General features: G+C 39.8%; 2 protein-coding genes across 2 annotated transcripts in view; one reads left to right on the top strand and one right to left on the bottom strand.

Moving 5' to 3' along the window:
- loxl2b (lysyl oxidase-like 2b) overlaps nt 1-14,539 on the top strand; it is a 49,384-nt gene extending 34,845 nt beyond the window's left edge. Inside the window, exons 7-14 of the mRNA XM_087848964.1 lie at nt 1,627-1,778; nt 2,327-2,494; nt 8,867-9,032; nt 9,309-9,549; nt 10,070-10,185; nt 10,915-11,051; nt 11,172-11,283; nt 11,572-14,539. Of these exons, the coding sequence (XP_087705090.1) occupies nt 1,627-1,778; nt 2,327-2,494; nt 8,867-9,032; nt 9,309-9,549; nt 10,070-10,185; nt 10,915-11,051; nt 11,172-11,283; nt 11,572-11,642 (1,163 nt within the window). The 3' untranslated portion in view covers nt 11,643-14,539. The remainder of the gene's footprint in view (nt 1-1,626; nt 1,779-2,326; nt 2,495-8,866; nt 9,033-9,308; nt 9,550-10,069; nt 10,186-10,914; nt 11,052-11,171; nt 11,284-11,571) is intronic.
- A 497-nt stretch (nt 14,540-15,036) lies between these two features.
- Nucleotides 15,037-16,518, bottom strand: LOC148100147 (general transcription factor II-I repeat domain-containing protein 2A-like). The gene has a single exon (XM_087848812.1). The coding sequence runs from the start codon at nt 16,516-16,518 to the stop codon at nt 15,037-15,039; it is 1,482 nt and encodes a 493-aa protein (XP_087704938.1).
- Nucleotides 16,519-17,479: the final 961 nt, after the last annotated feature.

Raw genomic sequence — 17,479 nt, 5'->3', positions numbered from 1 at the left:
GACTTCTGACACTTTTAGATAGACTGCTGCTGCTCCTGATGGGTTTTAGTGGTTCTAAAACTTCTTCCATACTTCATGGAAGAAAGAGGACAAACAGGAACTATCTAACCCTCAGTGTTTTAAGTCATCATCAGTGAATATCTATTTTTTTGTTTCTTTAAAACATTGTTCTTCCACGTCTTGCCTATCAGGAGATATTCTAACAGATGCTATTAACTGACTGGTTTTTTTCTTTTACAAAAAGCCTTTTTTGCTTTTCTTCAAAACACGGGTTAAGGGTTTGACCAACACAGCATGTTGTGGAAGCTGTAGGGTTGTTGTCTTTACCAATGAAGCATTAGACCTCACAGTGTTACAATATCACTGTTTGGTACAACATGATTATGTCCATCCATCCATTTTCTTCCTTTTATTGTGTTATGTCACAGTAACAGCAGGCTCACAGGGTCACAGAGAGGTCCAGTGTTTTTTTTTTTTTTGTTTTTTTTTCAATTCCTCTTCTTGGATCGTGATGTGCTACCACGTTAAATTAGATCTATAATCACCCCAACGAGTTTTGGGCATACTCTGGGTCTCCTACTGCAATGCCTCAGCTTTCTCCTTTCTACAGCAAGGAGCAGCAGCTCTCCTCCAGATGTCTAAGCTCTTACACATACGTAAGGCCGAGCCCTGCCACCTATGTGTGTAACAATGTAATAAGTTTGCAGAAAAACTGGTGGCAATCCATGGAGAGATCACTGGTGCATCTCAGAGCCAACATAGATAGGCAACAGTTCAAACTCTTATACAATCCAATCAATCAAAACTGATCATTATGGATTTCAAAATGTTTTTCATATGTACCTATTTTCAGTAATTAATAGCAGGAAATTAACTCGGCATATCATTCTTTTCTTTCCCTTTTTAGCCATAATTTTCAACTAACCTATATTTGACGACAGCATAATAAAACTGGAAATTCTGGTTTTAGTGTGCCACCACAATATTTTCAGTAACCCCCATATAGCCACCTCTACGAAATAATTCTAGAGGTGCCCCTGTAACCAGAGATAATGAGGGTTGGGACACAGAACAAGATCCTCAGATATTTAACCTTGCTGAGCTCTGAACCCCGACCCTATCTTTCCATTGCCAATTGTTCCATTGGAGAACAATGGACAATAATTAAACTAAACAACAATTAAAAATGTTTAATTCATTCAGTTTACAACAGGTGGACACACCTAGAAGACTGTAAAAAGCAAACAGGAAACATGACGGGTTACTAAGCTTATATTTTAAAATGCAATTTATTACACTATAAATTGCAATAGACTGAAAACCTTCTGCACCAGCTTCTTGATAGATGCTAATTCCTACTTCCTGTTTTACCTGTTTTCTTCTAGTTTCTTGCCTTAATGCTAAACTAATTAACTTTTGACTCTGACCTTATATTTAGCATGTAGGCGCCTCACTCTTGGAAAGAAAACATGTTTTTCTTTGAAGCTTTGAATTTTAGATTTTTTTATTACACCAAAATTGTGTTTTTTAATGATATGTAACAAGACCCAACATACAGATTTGTGTTCCCTCAGTCACCTTCAGTGTGATTCAAACTGAATCTGCTTCTTTGTGTGCATTTTTCAGGTATGGGTCCAGTGCATATGAATGAGGTGGAGTGTTCAGGATTTGAGAAGTCCATAACTGAGTGTTCGTTCAATAAGGAGGCTCTGGGTTGTAGCCATGAGGAGGATGCAGCCGTCAGATGTAATGTCCCAAAAATGGGCTTCCAGGAAAGGGTTAGTTTCCATTTCACTACAGTCAAATGCTGGTTAACACAGCTGCTCTAGGAAATGAGTTCACAGTGCAACTCAGCAGTTCGTCCAGTAGACAAGAACTGGAGTTCCTTCTACTGTATAACATAATAACATGAATACTTTAAGTGTTCTTTAGTTTGTGCTAACATGTGTTGCAATGCAATGCTTGACACACTGCAATTTTTACAATATGAAAACGTCATTTCTGAAAGTACGTAGATGTTTACCTGATACAACGCAGAGCTGATTAATCTCATTGTACAGAAATTGCCTCAAATTCAGCCAGGAAGTGTTTACAGGATGAACAGGAGTGAACCCAGGTTGAGTCATGACTTAGACCTCTGAGAGGAACATTACTACATACAAAAGTATGTATGAAGTGTACAAGGTGCAGTAGAGGTGTACCAGTGAAATCTTGATTAAATCTGTATTCATTTTGCATTTAATGGCAACAAGCACTGTAAATGTGTCCCTTCCAAGAGCACTGATGATCATCAACAGTCCCGTGTTGTTTTTTTCCACACCCACAGCTGCGTCTGAGTGGAGGTCGTAACCCGTATGAAGGCCGTGTGGAGGTGCTGGTGGAGAGAAATGGCTCTCTGGTGTGGGGCACGGTGTGCAGCGAGGGCTGGAGAACCATGGAGGCCATGGTTGTCTGTAGACAGCTGGGACTGGGCTTTGCCAGCAATGCTTTCCAGGTATGAGTCACAGCAGCCAGGGGGTGGGAATCAGTTTGCCTGGGCGTGTGAAAATCTTTAGATGTCTAAAATGTAAACCAACAAATTTTACTGTACGAATCTGAGCACAACCTCTCCACAGTTCTCCGTGGACTCTTCATCTTTAGTTTATAGTTTATAGAAAATGACCCAATAGACATTTTCCACAAAAAGCTAGTTAAAAGAGACAAAGCTATGCGAGTTTAGTTTGTTGGGCTGATTTCCTCAAAGTGGATGATTTCTTTGAAAGTGCTGCTTAATTTAAAGTCATGAATAGGCGCTGCATTTGTAATTCATTATTGAAAGTCCACCGTTATTCTCTTTAGAACTCTTCCTTTTTTAAACATGTTCAGTTGACCTGCTGTGCAGCAACTCAAAGCCTCTTGGTTATTCTAGTAGTTAATTGGATAGCATAAATCAGGCTGGCACAAATTTAACACAGTCTCTGCATTTCTGTTAATTAACACCACCAATAAATTCACAGATGCATTTTACTTTCTTTTGAAATAAAGTGCATATACCCACATCCAAGGAACAAAGCTAACTCAGCAATAATGTATCGACAGAGCACTGAAAGCAGCTTCCAGCAAATAGCTTGTGCTGCCAGTGGAAAATGAGATACAAAATGTACTACTATGACACAAAGAAGGAACTTTCCACTTGTTTTAGGAGTCTTTCTTTTTCCTTTTTTTTTAAAGAAGTTTGCTCTCTAGACAGCAGAGAGAACTAGAATACCTACAGCCAAATCATGAGTGTTTGGGCTTCCACACTCCCACAGCGCAGAAAAACTAAAAATTCTGCTTTTCTTTTGGATGGACTGAATGGTCCAGTACAGAAAAGGAACTGTCAGTTGTTAAATCACTGTTTGCATCAGTTGGCTGTCAGTGAGCTTTGTTTGGTGTATATTATGATCAGAATTAGCTGTCGAGTCTGGAAACTCAGCTGTTAGGGTTATGTGACATAAATTCCTGAGACTTTTTAGTCATGTAGTGTGCAGTAATGAAATTACATTTCATCTACATATATAATATTAAAAAGACTGTAGGTTCATAGTTTTGTACATTCACAGTTCAATTCAATTCAATTTTATTTATACAGCACCAAATCACAACAGCAGTCACCTCAAGGCGCTTTATATTCTACAGTAGACCCTACAATAATACATACAGAGAAAAACGCAACAATCATATGAGCCCCGATGAGCAAGCACTTTGGCGACAGTGGGAAGGAAAAACTCTCTTTTAACAGGAAGAAACCTCCGACAGAACCAGGCTCAGGGAGGGGCGGGGCCATCTGCTGCGACCGGTTGGGGTGAGAGAAGGAAGACAGGATAAAAGACATGCTGTGGAAGAGAGACAGAGGTTAATAACAGATATGATTCAATACAGAGAGGTCTATTAACACATAGTGATTGAGAAAGGTGACTGGAAAGGAAAAACTCAATGCATCATGGGAATCCCCGACAGCCTACGTCTATTGCAGCATAACTAAGGGAGGATTCAGGGTCACCTGATCCAGCCCTAACTATATGCCTTAGCAAAAAGGAAAGTTTTAAGCCTAATCTTAAAAGTAGAGATAGTGTCTGTCTCCCGAATCCAAACTGGAAGCTGGTTCCACAGAAGAGGGGCCTGAAAACTGAAGGCTCTCCCTCCCATTCTACTTTTAAATACTCTAGGAACAACAAGTAGGCCTGCAGAGCAAGAGCGAAGTGCTCTAACAGGGTGATATGGTACTACAAGGTCATTAAGATAAGATGGGGACTGATTATTTAAGACCTTGTATGTGAGGAGCAGGATTTTGAATTCAATTCTGCATTTAACAGGAAGCCAATGAAGGGAAGCCAAAACAGGAGAAATATGCTCTCTCTTTCTAGTCCCTGTCAGTACTCTTGCTGCAGCATTTTGGATTAGCTGAAGGCTTTTCAGGGAGTTTTTAGGACATCCTGATAATAATGAATTGCAGAAGTCCAGCCTGGAAGTAATAAATGCACGAACTAGTTTTATCTGGTTAGATACCATATTTCTAAAATTTTTAGGGCCGAGTACAATAACCTCTGTTTTATCTGAATTAAGAAGCAAAAAGTTAGAGGCACAGAGATGAGTCCACTGTCAGAGGCCATAAGAAGATCATTTGTAACCTTCACTAAAGCTGTTTCTGTGCTGTGATGAGCTCTGAAACCTGACTGAAACTCTTCAAATAAACCATTCCTCTGCAGATGATCTGTTAGCTGTTTGACAACTACTCTTTCAAGGATTTTTGATATGAAAGGAAGGTTGGAGATTGGCCTATAATTAGCTAAGACTGCTGGGTCTAGAGATGGCTTTTTGAGTAAAGGTTTAACTGCAGCCACCTTGAAGGCCTGTAGTACATAGCCGATTATTAGAGATAGGTTGATCATATTTAAGATCGAAGAATTAATTATTGGCAGGACTTCTTTGAGCAGTTTTGTAGGAATGGGGTCTAAAAGACATGTTGATGGTTTGGAGGAAGTAATTACTGAAGTTAACTCAGAAAGATCAATTGGAGAAAAAGAGTCTAACTTAACATTAATGGTACTAAGAGTAGCTGTAGATAATATTACATCTGTAGGATGATTATTGGTAATTTTTTCTCTAATGATTAAAATTTTATTTGTGAAGAAGTTCATGAAGTCATTACTAGTTAACGTTAAAGGGATGGTTGGCTCAAAAGAGCTCTGACGTTTTGTCAGCCTGGCTACAGTGCTGAAGAGAAACCTGGGGTTGTTCTTATTTTCTTCAATCAGTGAAGAATAGTAAGATGTTCTGGCTTTGCGGGGGGCTTTCTTATAAAGCAACAAACTATTTCTCCAGGCTAAATGATGATCCTCTAAATTTGTGACACGCCATTTCCTCTCCAGCTTACGAGTCATCTGCTTTAGGGTACGTGTTTGAGAATTACCATGGAGTCAGGTACTTCTGATTTGAGACCTTAGTTTTCACAGGAGCTACAGTATCCAGAGTCGTACGTAGTGAGGAGGTGAAATTATTAACAAGATAATCGACCTCTGTTGGGGTAGCGTTCAGATAGCTGCTCTGCTCTATGTTGGTACAGGGCATTGAAGATGATAACAGTGGGTGGATTATATTCTTAAACTTAGTTACAGTGCTTTCAGAAAGACATCTACTTTGATAAAGTCCACTCTCCACTGCTGCGTAATCAATTATTGTAAATGTAAATGTTATCAAGAAATGATCAGACAGGAGAGGGTTTTCAGGAAACACTGTTAAATGTTCAGTTTCAATGCCATGTCACATGTTTCATTCTAAATACACATGTGACAAATCAGCTAGCTGATAGCTTCTGCACAAATGTTAAAGCTAACTGTTTACCGGCTTTTACTAGCATGTATCTATCCTTCCACGGTGGGAGTTATAGGAAGAGTACTCTGTATGTAGACAATACAAAATAAGTTTATAAAATTAAAATTTGGGCTATGAGTAGGTTTGAATGTTGTGCAGTTCATTTTAAATTGTAGTTGTATTTTTATGGTTCAACAATCCAAATGACTGTAATTACAAGTAATTTTCACTCCAAGCAGAAGACTGGAACAACACGAATTAATAAATAAATTTGTTTGCTTCCAATCGAAACTTTAAGCTTCATTATCATTTCAACTGTTGTAACAAAATCTTTTTCCAAAAATGGGATGAATATTTCTTGTTTTTTATCTGGTCAACTTCAGGGCTGCACATTGTCTGCTAATTTGAAAATGGAAAATCTTTTTAACAATTTGAGGCTATATGAATAACAAAATTTGCATTTTTTAATTTTAGGTTTATGCATTTTAAATTTGCAATTGCTTTTAATTTGACTGTGCAAAAATATTTGACTTAATTTATTTTTTCATTTTGATTAAAAAAAAAATAGATTAAATATATCAGCTACATACTTCCATGCATGCCACTGTCCTGTGGCTCTGTGTATATACACAGCCTTCCATTTTTTAAATAAACACAGTAACCTGTAAGACGTTAGGAGAGAGAGGCCTGGGTGTGAACTGGGGGGCGGCCCAAAACACTGTTTACAGTGCAGCAGGGTAATAGTAGAAGCAGATAAGGAGGCTGAGGGGCTTTGTGCTAACAGCTTTATGAAAGTGTTTGCACAGCCATGAAATGAAGAGCGTATGATTATAAGGTGTTTGCCTTCCGGCAGGAGTGTGAAGGACTCTCAGCTGTAACAGGAATCCATTTACTGTATTACATGCTGTGCAGCTTTTTTCATCATCTGTCAGTGTAACGATACATTAGAGATACGATTAGAGATAAGAGCTCATAAGACAGAGCTTTAACTTTTAAGTTGCGCTTTTTGACAAAAAACAAACAAACAGGCAATAAAATGCTGCAATATGGAAAATCATCACAAACTAAACCAAGAGCAAACAATTATTTTGGCTGCAGAAAAAGCCATCACAACACTAAGCCAAATCCATAACTGGCTGAAGACATTGAGGTTAACAGAGACTGACACAAGGGACTGAGGGGAAGTCAACACTATATAGACACAGAAGGGCAGTCAGGGGAAGTGGACACAGCTAGTGAAAACAAGACATAGCAGTGGACACTTTATTCAATGAGACAGGAGGGGAAGTAAAACCAAATGTGAGACACTAAAAATAAGTAAGTACTAAAGTAAAACAGAACTTGAAAAATAATAACTAAATGAGAAACGTAAAGACATTATTAAACATTTTCTGATGTGTATCAGTCCCCTAGGATTAGTTCATTCACAACCAGAACCTGAAAGTCCACAAGCACAAGCAGCTAAACCTGCAGTGTTGTTTTCTGTGATAACTGAAGTATAACCCCTCCCAGGCTAGGGTAAAGGTTTTCTTTTTCAGAATGATTTGGATTAACTAAATTTGATTACTTAAAAGTACATTTTTGCTTTTGAAAACTGTTGGGCAAATGTCACATTTTCTCATTGTTCTGAGTATTGGTCAATTTAGTGAGTTCTGTCAAATAAATCATTTTTATGCTGCCAAAGAAAAACTACTAGTTGTAGTCAATCATGATCACTAACAAGAGGCGCTGGCCTTATCAAGTTAGAAGAATCTTCAGCACCACCTCATTGTAATCGAATTTGATCCTGCATATATACTTTTTTATACACTGTATACAAATGCTCTCTCTCTATATCTATCTATCTATCGAGATATATCTATATATATCTATACACTCCAAAATCAACTCAAATGTGTGCGCTGTTTCTTCTTTTTCAGAGTCAGTACAGATGTACACTATAAATCAGGGGTGTCAAACTCAAATACACAGTGGGCCAAAATTCAAAACTGGAACAAGGTCACGGGCTAACATTAATATTTATTGAAAAAAATCTTCCTCCAGATTTAAGAATGAATCTCTTCTTATGGACTCAAACAAGTTTTGCTGAAAAACTGAATATGGAACAAGCAAAGCTTAATACTAAACAATATATATATATTAGCTGTATAATACCAGTAGGCCAGCTCTAATAATAATTTGGTATGGCTTCGCGGGCCAAATGTAATTAGGCTGCGGGCCAAATTTGGCCCGCGGGCCAGAGTTTGACACCTATGCTATAAATCATTCCAACCTGGGAAGGGGAAAAAGATAATTAAAAGAAATCATTAAAAGCCCCAAATTATCATGATAATCATGCCCATGAAAACTTCTGCTCCAGGTTACATTTAAGATCTTTAGCCTGCACTTACCCGCTCGAACTCTCTGGTCCTCCCATCGGATGCTTTTACTGGTCCCACGCTCCCACTTAAAATCTAAAGGATACTTTCTCTGTCATTGCTCCGAGACTCTGGAACAGTCTTCAGTCTTTTATAAAGGCCTCCTTCTCTTTGGAAATCTTCAAATTGAACTTCAAGACCTACCTATTTTCACAGGCTTTCAGATCACTTTTAAAACCTGGTCTGTTCTGTCTTAGTTATTGTTTTTTGTTTTTTTTTAATATATATGTATGTATGTGTACATGTATGCTTGTATTTACTTATTTGTATATAAGTGTATGGATGTTTATATAGATTTCTTTCATCTTCATTTATTTTTGATCCGTTCTTTTATTTGAACTACATTGTACCTCTGTTTAACACTTTGGATGACACTTGATGTCTTTTAAACGTTCTATACAAAAAAGCTGACTTGACTTGAAAGCTGACGAGGAGTTAAATGCATTCCTGCTGCAGGGGATTCAGCAGCATTAACATGTCATAGGGACAGCCCACCAAGTTAGGAGGGTTTTTATAAAATACAATGTACTATATACATACATACATACTATATACTGTACTATATATGGAGAGGTTGTGGTTGCTACACTGATCTGTAAACTGTGTTTTTTCCACAGGAGACCTGGTACTGGTCGGGTGAGGTGAGCGCTGATGCTGTGGTGATGAGTGGCGTTCGGTGCTCTGGAACTGAGATGTCTCTGTCCCACTGCCTGCACCATGGAGCCCACCTCAGCTGCCCCAAAGGAGGCGGCCGCTACGCTGCCGGGGTCTCCTGCTCTGAGAGTAAGACAGTGAAATGAGCAGTGTGCTGAAAAGTCATATTATGTTATCTGTGTAAAATTTGCCTCAAAAAAGCCTGATCATGAATGAATAAATAAATTGGCCTTTCCACTTTTAAACCTACTTTGAATGGAGCCTTGAAAATCTTTTACTCCTTCAATCTGCACATTCAGTTTTAATTCAACAAATGTAAATAACTTTGACCTAGAGCTGCTAGAACAATTTCTGTATGTCCCTAAAAATGTTTCAGCAGCATGTATTTTTCACTTCTATCTATAGCGGCACCAGACCTGGTGCTGAACCCTCAGGTGGTGGAGCAGACCACCTACATGGAGGATCGGCCCATGTTCATGCTGCAGTGTGCATATGAGGAAAACTGCCTGTCCTCCACATCCAGCGAGGTTCCTGCCAACACCTACCGCCGCCTGCTGCGCTTCTCCTCACAGATACACAACAATGGCCAGTCCGACTTCCGACCCAAAGCTGACAAGCACTCGTGGGTGTGGCATGACTGTCACAGGTCAGTGAAAGTACAAGCACAGTTTTGGAGGTTTGATACTAGATTTTATCAAGTGATCGCATTCTTGATCACTAACCCCGGGCAATCAGAATATGTTTTTTTTTTTTTGTTTTGATCAAATTGTTCTTCCAAGTCTTGAAAGAACAATTCATTTCAACATCTGTTTTCCCAAAAGGTGCATTTTTGCTTTCTCCAAGATGCAGGGTTAGTGTCAGGAATTACCACCTGTGATGACTAAGACCTCAGAGGGTTCATGCTGATGGCTGTCAGACCTTTTCTCGTTACAAGCACTGGATTTATACACCTACTAAATCCCCTTTAGAAACATAAATTACACCTTCATTAAAAACTACAAGCAAAAAGCCAGTGGACTGTTGGCAGCCTTCAGCTTTCAGTATATCAGGACGGTCAATTTATTTATTTTTTATTTAAAGAACGCCGGTGCCCTTGAGACTAGAGCTAAAAAGACAAGAAGCGTCTTCTTTTAAAGACTGAAGTATGTTCCCGTCTTTGTCTGTAGGCATTATCATAGCATGGAGGTGTTCACCATCTATGACCTATTCAGCCTCAATGGAACCAAAGTGGCTGAAGGACACAAAGCAAGTTTCTGCCTGGAGGACTCAGAGTGTGATGAAGGTAAGATCTGAAAAAGGAATTCGGTTATGGAAGGAAATACATTTTTCACTTTTGAAACATGTGGCAGAAAACTAATTCTTATATGTTCAGTAATGGACTTTTAAAGCTTCTTTAAACGATATGTTTACTGAAAAGGGTGACTTAACACTATCTAAGGTGAAAAGGTTGACTTTTAATTTCAGAATTATTAAGCAGCTCCACAGTTATCCAAGATGTAAGGAGCTTTTCCAGGGTCTTTCAGTTTTTTGTTTTGTTTTTATGGCTTATAACTAGACACTCACTACTCTGGTCAGCTACAGGATTCAGCATGAATTTTAAAATTGAAACCATATATTTGAGGTTGCCTGATTTAGTTCAATTCAATTAAATAAAACCCAGTACACTTTTATTTATATTACGCCAATTCAGATTAACAGCCATCTCGAGACCCTTTATAACTTACAATAGTAGAATAAAACTCCAACATCTCACAGCCCCCTGCAAGCACGTGGTGACAATGGGGAGGAAAAACTCCCTCTTAACAGGAAGAAACCTCTGGGAATATGAAAGAGAAGAGAGCAGAGCAAAACAGGATAAAAGGCAAGGAGAGAAAGCCAGAGTTTAATAATAGATAATGATTAAAGAGGGGTGCATAGTAATAGTGTGTAAAGACAGAGGGAAACTAGATGAGTTTCAGTTTGTCAATGCCTGATAAGCAATGACAAATATTATTATATTTTGTTATTGCAGGTATTGAAAAGAGGTATGAATGTGCCAACTTTGGAGACCAGGGTATTACTGTGGGTTGCTGGGATACCTACAGGCATGACATCGACTGCCAGTGGGTCGACATTACCGATCTGAAACCCGGGGATTACATTTTCCAGGTGATGTTTCCCGCCTTTAGCTCTTTTGCTAGTGAACCAACAGTTCAGCAAGATTCAGCTGTTCATACAATGGCTTCAAACTGCATCTATAGCGTCTCATTCGTGCCCTCCCTCTTGCAGATTATAATTAATCCAAACTACGAAGTGCCAGAGTCGGACTACACCAATAACTTCACGAAATGCAGATGTCGATATGATGGCCATCGTGTGTGGATGTACAGCTGCCATAATGGTAAGATGATAAGGCTATATCTGCTCTTTGTCGTTTGGTAAAGTGTTTACTGCACTTACTTTTTAACCAACTAAATTTGTTAAACAGTTTCAGATTTTAATGCTAAAATCTTTCATTAATGAGTTGCCCTGCTATTTCACACGAATGCTATTGAGTACCCTGTGAGCTTCTTTTTATTTATTTTTTCAATTTCCTATGCTTGACAATTAGAGTGAGTGATTCTCCAAGTGTAAAACAAGGACAAAATGCGTAGGTGGTAACTGTCCGTCTCTGCTGCTGAACTTCTAGGTGGCTCATTAAGCAGTGAAACAGAACAGACATTCCCGGGCCTCCACAGCAACCAGGTGACCCACAGGTAAAGACAGAGCAGAGGAGTGGAGTTAACTGGCCTATGCTTTCAGCAGAAAGACCAGCTGAAGCCAACCAACCACTACACATCTCATCTATGTGGATTCCTCTGACCAGCCGTGCCCTGGTCAAAGCATCTGTTTTTACGCTCGCCTCATCCATGAGGCAGTCGCTTTCTTTGACCCTCTCCCCTCCCGTTTCCCTCCGGCAGACAGAATATTTGATTCCCCCTTCTGTCCGTGCAGCGGCAGCTACTTTAACAACACTTCCAACCTCTCTGGTTAAGAGCAAGAGAACGGTGAAACTCTCTGTATGCCCTGTGACAGAGAGAACTTGTTTTTACAGACCTGCAGGTTAGTGGCAGGTGTATTACACAAGGCGAAGTATCGAGGAATGTCATTACGAGTCTGCCTACTTTGAAATGCAGCTTTTTAAAAGAACCCTGCTGCACTTCTTTTGTGTGCATGTCTGTGTGTGTTTTCCCCGAAACTCTCCCTGAAGAGTTTGGTTTGTCTGTGCCAGGTCGCCTGAAGATTGACAGGAATCATCAATAGCAAACACAGCAGCCTGTGTGTGGAAATGCAGGCTATTATTCATTCCATTCATTTTTTTAGCAGTTTCAGAAATGTTTTTTTACATGCTGAAGCCCAGATAAACTAAGCTTCCTATTGCATATGTTATTTAAGCTTCACACCTTCAGTGAGGAATTTTTTTCAAATTAAGCTGTGGCAGAAGCAATTTCTGCAAAGCAAAACAGCCCGTTCATCACCAATTACAAGTGCTAATTGCCTGGTTCGGCTGGAAGACTAATCTACCATGGCTGAAACGTGATGTATTAAAGTGCCTTAAAGTGCCCAAAGCCATTTTAGCTCTGCACACTGCACTGACAAGATTGTGGTCACATTTTATAGAAGAGTAGCACTAAAAGTCTCTGAAGAAGCTGATCATATAAAAGTATGTTGAAAGAAATATAGAAAGGAATATTATCTTTCCTATTTACAGCAAGCAATAATTACTTCTAATAGGGGCTTTTGATTTAGTATGCCTGCCAACATTACCTTATGCTGGGCTAAAGCTGGGCAGACACTGTGCGATTTTTTTCAGTCGCGCTTTTCAGCTCCTGCTCAAACTGTACGATTGACTCGCAGAGGTTAGAAGTTCATAGGTCACGATGCAGGGTCTCACACTATACGGCCCGATGCTCTGATGCGACCTGAGTGCTCACACTGTGCGTCCATAAAAATGAAGGTTATAACAGAAAATCTGTCGCTCACTCTCCCTCTCTGTCTTTCACTCACACAGTGTTAATGAAAAACACTGATCGGGCAGCTGTGATTGAGCAGCAATGTCCATCCAACTATTTTCACGGTTGTTGTGGTCGTGATAATTTTGTGAGGCCACATCGAGGGGTTTGGATGAGCTTTGCAAAGTTCTACAAGTGCCTCCATCGCTTGTGTCCAGATACACGCTGCACTCACTGCTGTGCTACTCCGTCTTTTTCACCTACATTTATGTGTTTGAGCGTGCGCAGTGTGAGAAACTGCGGTGACACCTCCACGACGGTCACCAAGCGATTGATGATCGGGAGCTGGTCGTGAGGTGTTAATCGCTTGTCGTTACCCCACATATACTACACGATGCACGATGAAGGCCAAAATCGGACCGATCGCCAAAACGGTCGCACGACTGAAAAATCGGCTCAAAATGGGCCAAAAATCGCACAGTGTATGCCCAGCTCAAAGATCCTCTGATCAGCTTGTTTATGCTGCCCTCTAGTGGTTTACAATTTTCCAGGTTCCAGGTTGCTGAAGTGTTGCAAACGTGTACTGCAGTCAGTACACATTTATATTACTATGAGGTGCAGGTTTTACAGTAAGATGCTTAACAGACATAAGTTAAAACATAAGAACCCACAAACTGTCCAAAAAAATGTTCTAAAGTGAAACAAACACAGTTAAAAAAAAAAAAAAACCTCTTTAAAATCGAATCCTTTTAATTATTTTTATTGTGAACCTTCAGTATTACTATTATTATGTGTCTCAGTCTCACAGGTCTAGAGACCCCCTGGCAACCTCAAGGGGTAAGGAAATTATGTATTCTTCAACCAGTAGGCAAGTGGTTACTGGAGGTTGCTAGTGGTCACTGAATGTTATTGGCTGCAAAGTGGAGGCTACAGTAAAGCTACTTTTGATTTGGCTGAGATGCCGATTTAGTGCAAACACTGGTGACCTAACCACTCTGCATTAGTGAAACTTCAAAAAGTCCATTGCAGAACCACAGGAAGGCTGTTGGTCAGCAAAAAAGTTCCACCTTACAACTGAAACCAACATGTTTCAACTTCTACTTTTACTTTAAAGGTAAACAGTCTCCATTTCTGGTTGGTGTCACGGTTTTCACAGCTTCACTACAACTTATAGAGTAGTTTGTAAATTTTTCCAAACAAGTCGCTGATTTCCATGCTAACTACTGCTGACTGTGACAACCTGCTAGTGAGCAAAGCAATAGCAAGGAAGTTTTCAGTGTAGCACTGTATACTTTTTTTGCAACCAATTTCACGCTAGCAACATCCAGCAACCATACACCAACTGGCTGTGGAATACACACTTTTTGCTAGCATGTATGGGTGGCAGGGGTCACTGATTGGTCTCTAGGTCTGCATAAATTGGTCTTAAGCATTCAATTCACAGCAACTACCAGCAAATACTTGCAATCATTTGGGGAGTAAATACAAACAGGTGTCTACACCTGTGGGATTGGGGTCTTATGTAACCAGTGAAATCATTTTAACTGCATCACGTTCTAGCTGCATCAGCTAAATCAAATACATACCATTTTCAAGCTATTATGATGATGCACTGGCTGCTGGTGAAGAACTGCTTGTCAAAAATACAGGAAGCTCCCGATTGGTTTAGCTCAGGGGTCTGCAACCTTTATCATCAAAAGAGCCATTTTGCCCCTCTTCTGCCAAAAAAAAAATCGTAGGGAGCCGCAAAAAATAGCTTTTCATCTTTTTTTATTTTACCTGTTACAACCACTGAATAAAACAAACAGAAGTGCAATGTGCATTTGTAGGCCTGCTTTGAAATAAATTAAACTGTTAACTGTAGGCCTATTTAAGTCTGCCGTATATTTTTGTAAAAGTAAAATAAAAACTAGCCCACTTTAATATAAATAAAACATTTAGCTGCAACTTAGCAGCTAAGTTTTCTTTTAAGAAAAACAAAATTAGGAGAGTCTTTGACAAGTCCATGTCAGTGTTCTCTCGTCCTCTTCGGGTTTTTTTGCTCAGCCAGCAATCAACTGAAGCACCTGAACATACAAAAAATCTACATCAACTCGGAGTCTAAATTTTATTTTTTTTTTCTGAAAAATAATAGCTTGTAAAATATTATTGTCCTTACCATTTTAATGTGACTTCTGTGTCTGAAGTTCGCTGCAGATCTTCCCTATGTCGGGGCTGTAAGATGTGACTTTGATCTTCATACAGGACTGTAGGCTCTCATCTTTGAGGCGGGAGCGGTGTTTGGACTTTATAAAATTCATGCTTGAGAAAACTTGCTCACATAAGTATGTTGAGCCAAAGATGGACAATACTCCAAATGCATACTTTTTCATGTTAATATACGTGTCAGGAATGGCACTCCATGTTTCAAAAACAAGTTTGTCGGGGTGGGGGAGTTTTTCCATATCACTCCATTTGTGCTCTTTAGCGAGCGTAGCCTTCTGACGGGCGACTTCTTCAAGATCCGCCGTCAGTGTTTTGAACTTATTTACCCACAAATCTTTATCCGCTATGTCGGCCAGTTCAATTTCTAGATCAGACTTACATACTCCGGTGAATGCAACTGTGTTCAGCAGAGATGGGTCGATGTCCAGCGGTGTGACAGGGAAAGAGAGAGTATGTTTCTCCTTTCTGAAATCACTGAATCGTTCTCCAAATGCAGCTTGCATTGCAATGATGGCACGGTGGAAATATTCATAATTTATTTCATTGTTCGCTTCTTTGAACTCTCTTAGGGAGGGGAAGTGAGAGAGCGTACGTTTTTGTGCATCTCTTGCGAACACTGTCATTTTGCGCTCAAATGCCAAAACATTCTCCAGCATCTGCAGGGCCGTGCTTCCCTTTCCTTGTAGATTTGTATTCAGCGTGTTCAAGTGACTTGTCATATCCACCATGAAGTAAAATTTACCCAGCCAATCGGGGTCTTCCAGTTCAGGATAGCGGAGGCCTTTGCTTTCCAAGAACGTTTTCACATGCTCCAGACAGGTAGCGAAGCGTTTCAGCACCTCTCCCCTGGACAGCCACCGGACTTTGTTGTGCAGCAGGAGATCTGAATATGCGTTGTCGACTTCTTCTAACAATGAACAAAACTGTCGGTGGCTTAACCCGTTTGCAATTATTTTGTTCACTATCTTGATAACGAGGTTCATCACTTCGACACATTCGGGGGGGAATGTTTGTGCACACAGTGCTTCTTGGTGGAGGATGCAGTGAAACGCCATCAGCTCTCGATCCAGTGACTTTTGAAGCAAATTCACAAATCCCTTCTGTGCTCCTCTCATACTGGGTGCCCCATCAGTAGACACTGACACCAGGTGAGTGGTGTTTATTCCTTTCCCTTCTAGACAACTCACAACAGCCTCACAAATGTCCTGCCCTCGTGTTTGGCCCTTTAGCGGTATGAGTTCAATCAGTTCTTCCTGAGGCCCATCACAGTTGACATACCTACATAACAGTGCTGTCTGCTCAACATCGTTTACATCACTTGACTCATCGCAGGCAATTGAAAATGCTTGAGCTGAATTGATGTCATCAATTTGCTTACGGCTGATGTTTTCCGCCATTTTAATGGTCCTGTCTCTGACGGTCTTTGCGGAGAGAGGCATTTCTCTAATTTTCTGAACAATTTCCCCCTTGTTTTTAAAGTCGGAGAATAGATGCTCTGATATTTTTATGAACGATTCTTTCAAATATTCTCCGTCTGTAAACGGCTTCCCCCTCTTTACAATCTCCAGAGCTGCCACACAACTAGCAGTGCTAGTTGGCTGTGGAGAGCTGATCCACTTCTTGAAAGATAGTTTGCTCTCTTCAGCTTTTCGCAGCAGTTCCGAAATTGCTCTCTTTCGCTCATCTTCGGTTGGGTATTTTTCAGCGAATGCTAAGTGCTTGTTTTGAAAATGTCTTTCAATGTTACATTTTTTGTTGTTCGATATTCTCTCGCCACATATCAAGCACACAGGTAAGCCAGCGTCGTTGGCGGTGAATGCAAATAAATATGTCCACGCTGAATTAAACTCTCTATTTTCTTCCAAAACTTTTCTTTTTTGGGATTTTTTCATGGTTAGCCTTTTGCAGGGTTAGCATACTCTAAAATCCACCAGCAGGTAAAGGCGGGGTCTGTTGACGTTGATGTGACGTATATTTTTGTTGAAAAATTATAAATTAAAAATTGCTTTTTTAAAATTAGATAGTATCAACTCAAACTCCAAGATAACTAGGCAAAAAAGTAAACTAATAATCATGTATGAATAAAAATGAGTTTTGAAATACCTTTCTTTTTTTTTCTTTTTTTTTCTTACGATTTTTGTCAAGTCCAGAGGGAGCCGCAACTAGGAGGCTAAAGAGCCGCATGCGGCTCCGGAGCCGCAGGTTGCCGACCCCTGGTTTAGCTAATAAACTTTTAATATATAGACCTTTGTTGATGCTTCACATGATAGTTTGCAAATATTTAAGAGACAGGCATTATGTGGTATAAATGTGTCTTGTTTGACTTTATAATCCTGTTAGCAACAGAGATGTGCTAAATGTTGGTTTAAAAGTACAAGTTTCTTTCCAAGTTACACCTAT

Source organism: Neolamprologus brichardi, chromosome 12 (genome assembly GCF_056152115.1).
Source record: "Neolamprologus brichardi isolate AB-2024 chromosome 12, ASM5615211v1, whole genome shotgun sequence".
Classification (NCBI taxonomy): Eukaryota; Metazoa; Chordata; class Actinopteri; order Cichliformes; family Cichlidae; genus Neolamprologus; species Neolamprologus brichardi.
The sequence above is the reverse complement of the archived record's forward strand: the minus strand, read 5'-3'. Positions and strand labels throughout refer to the sequence as shown.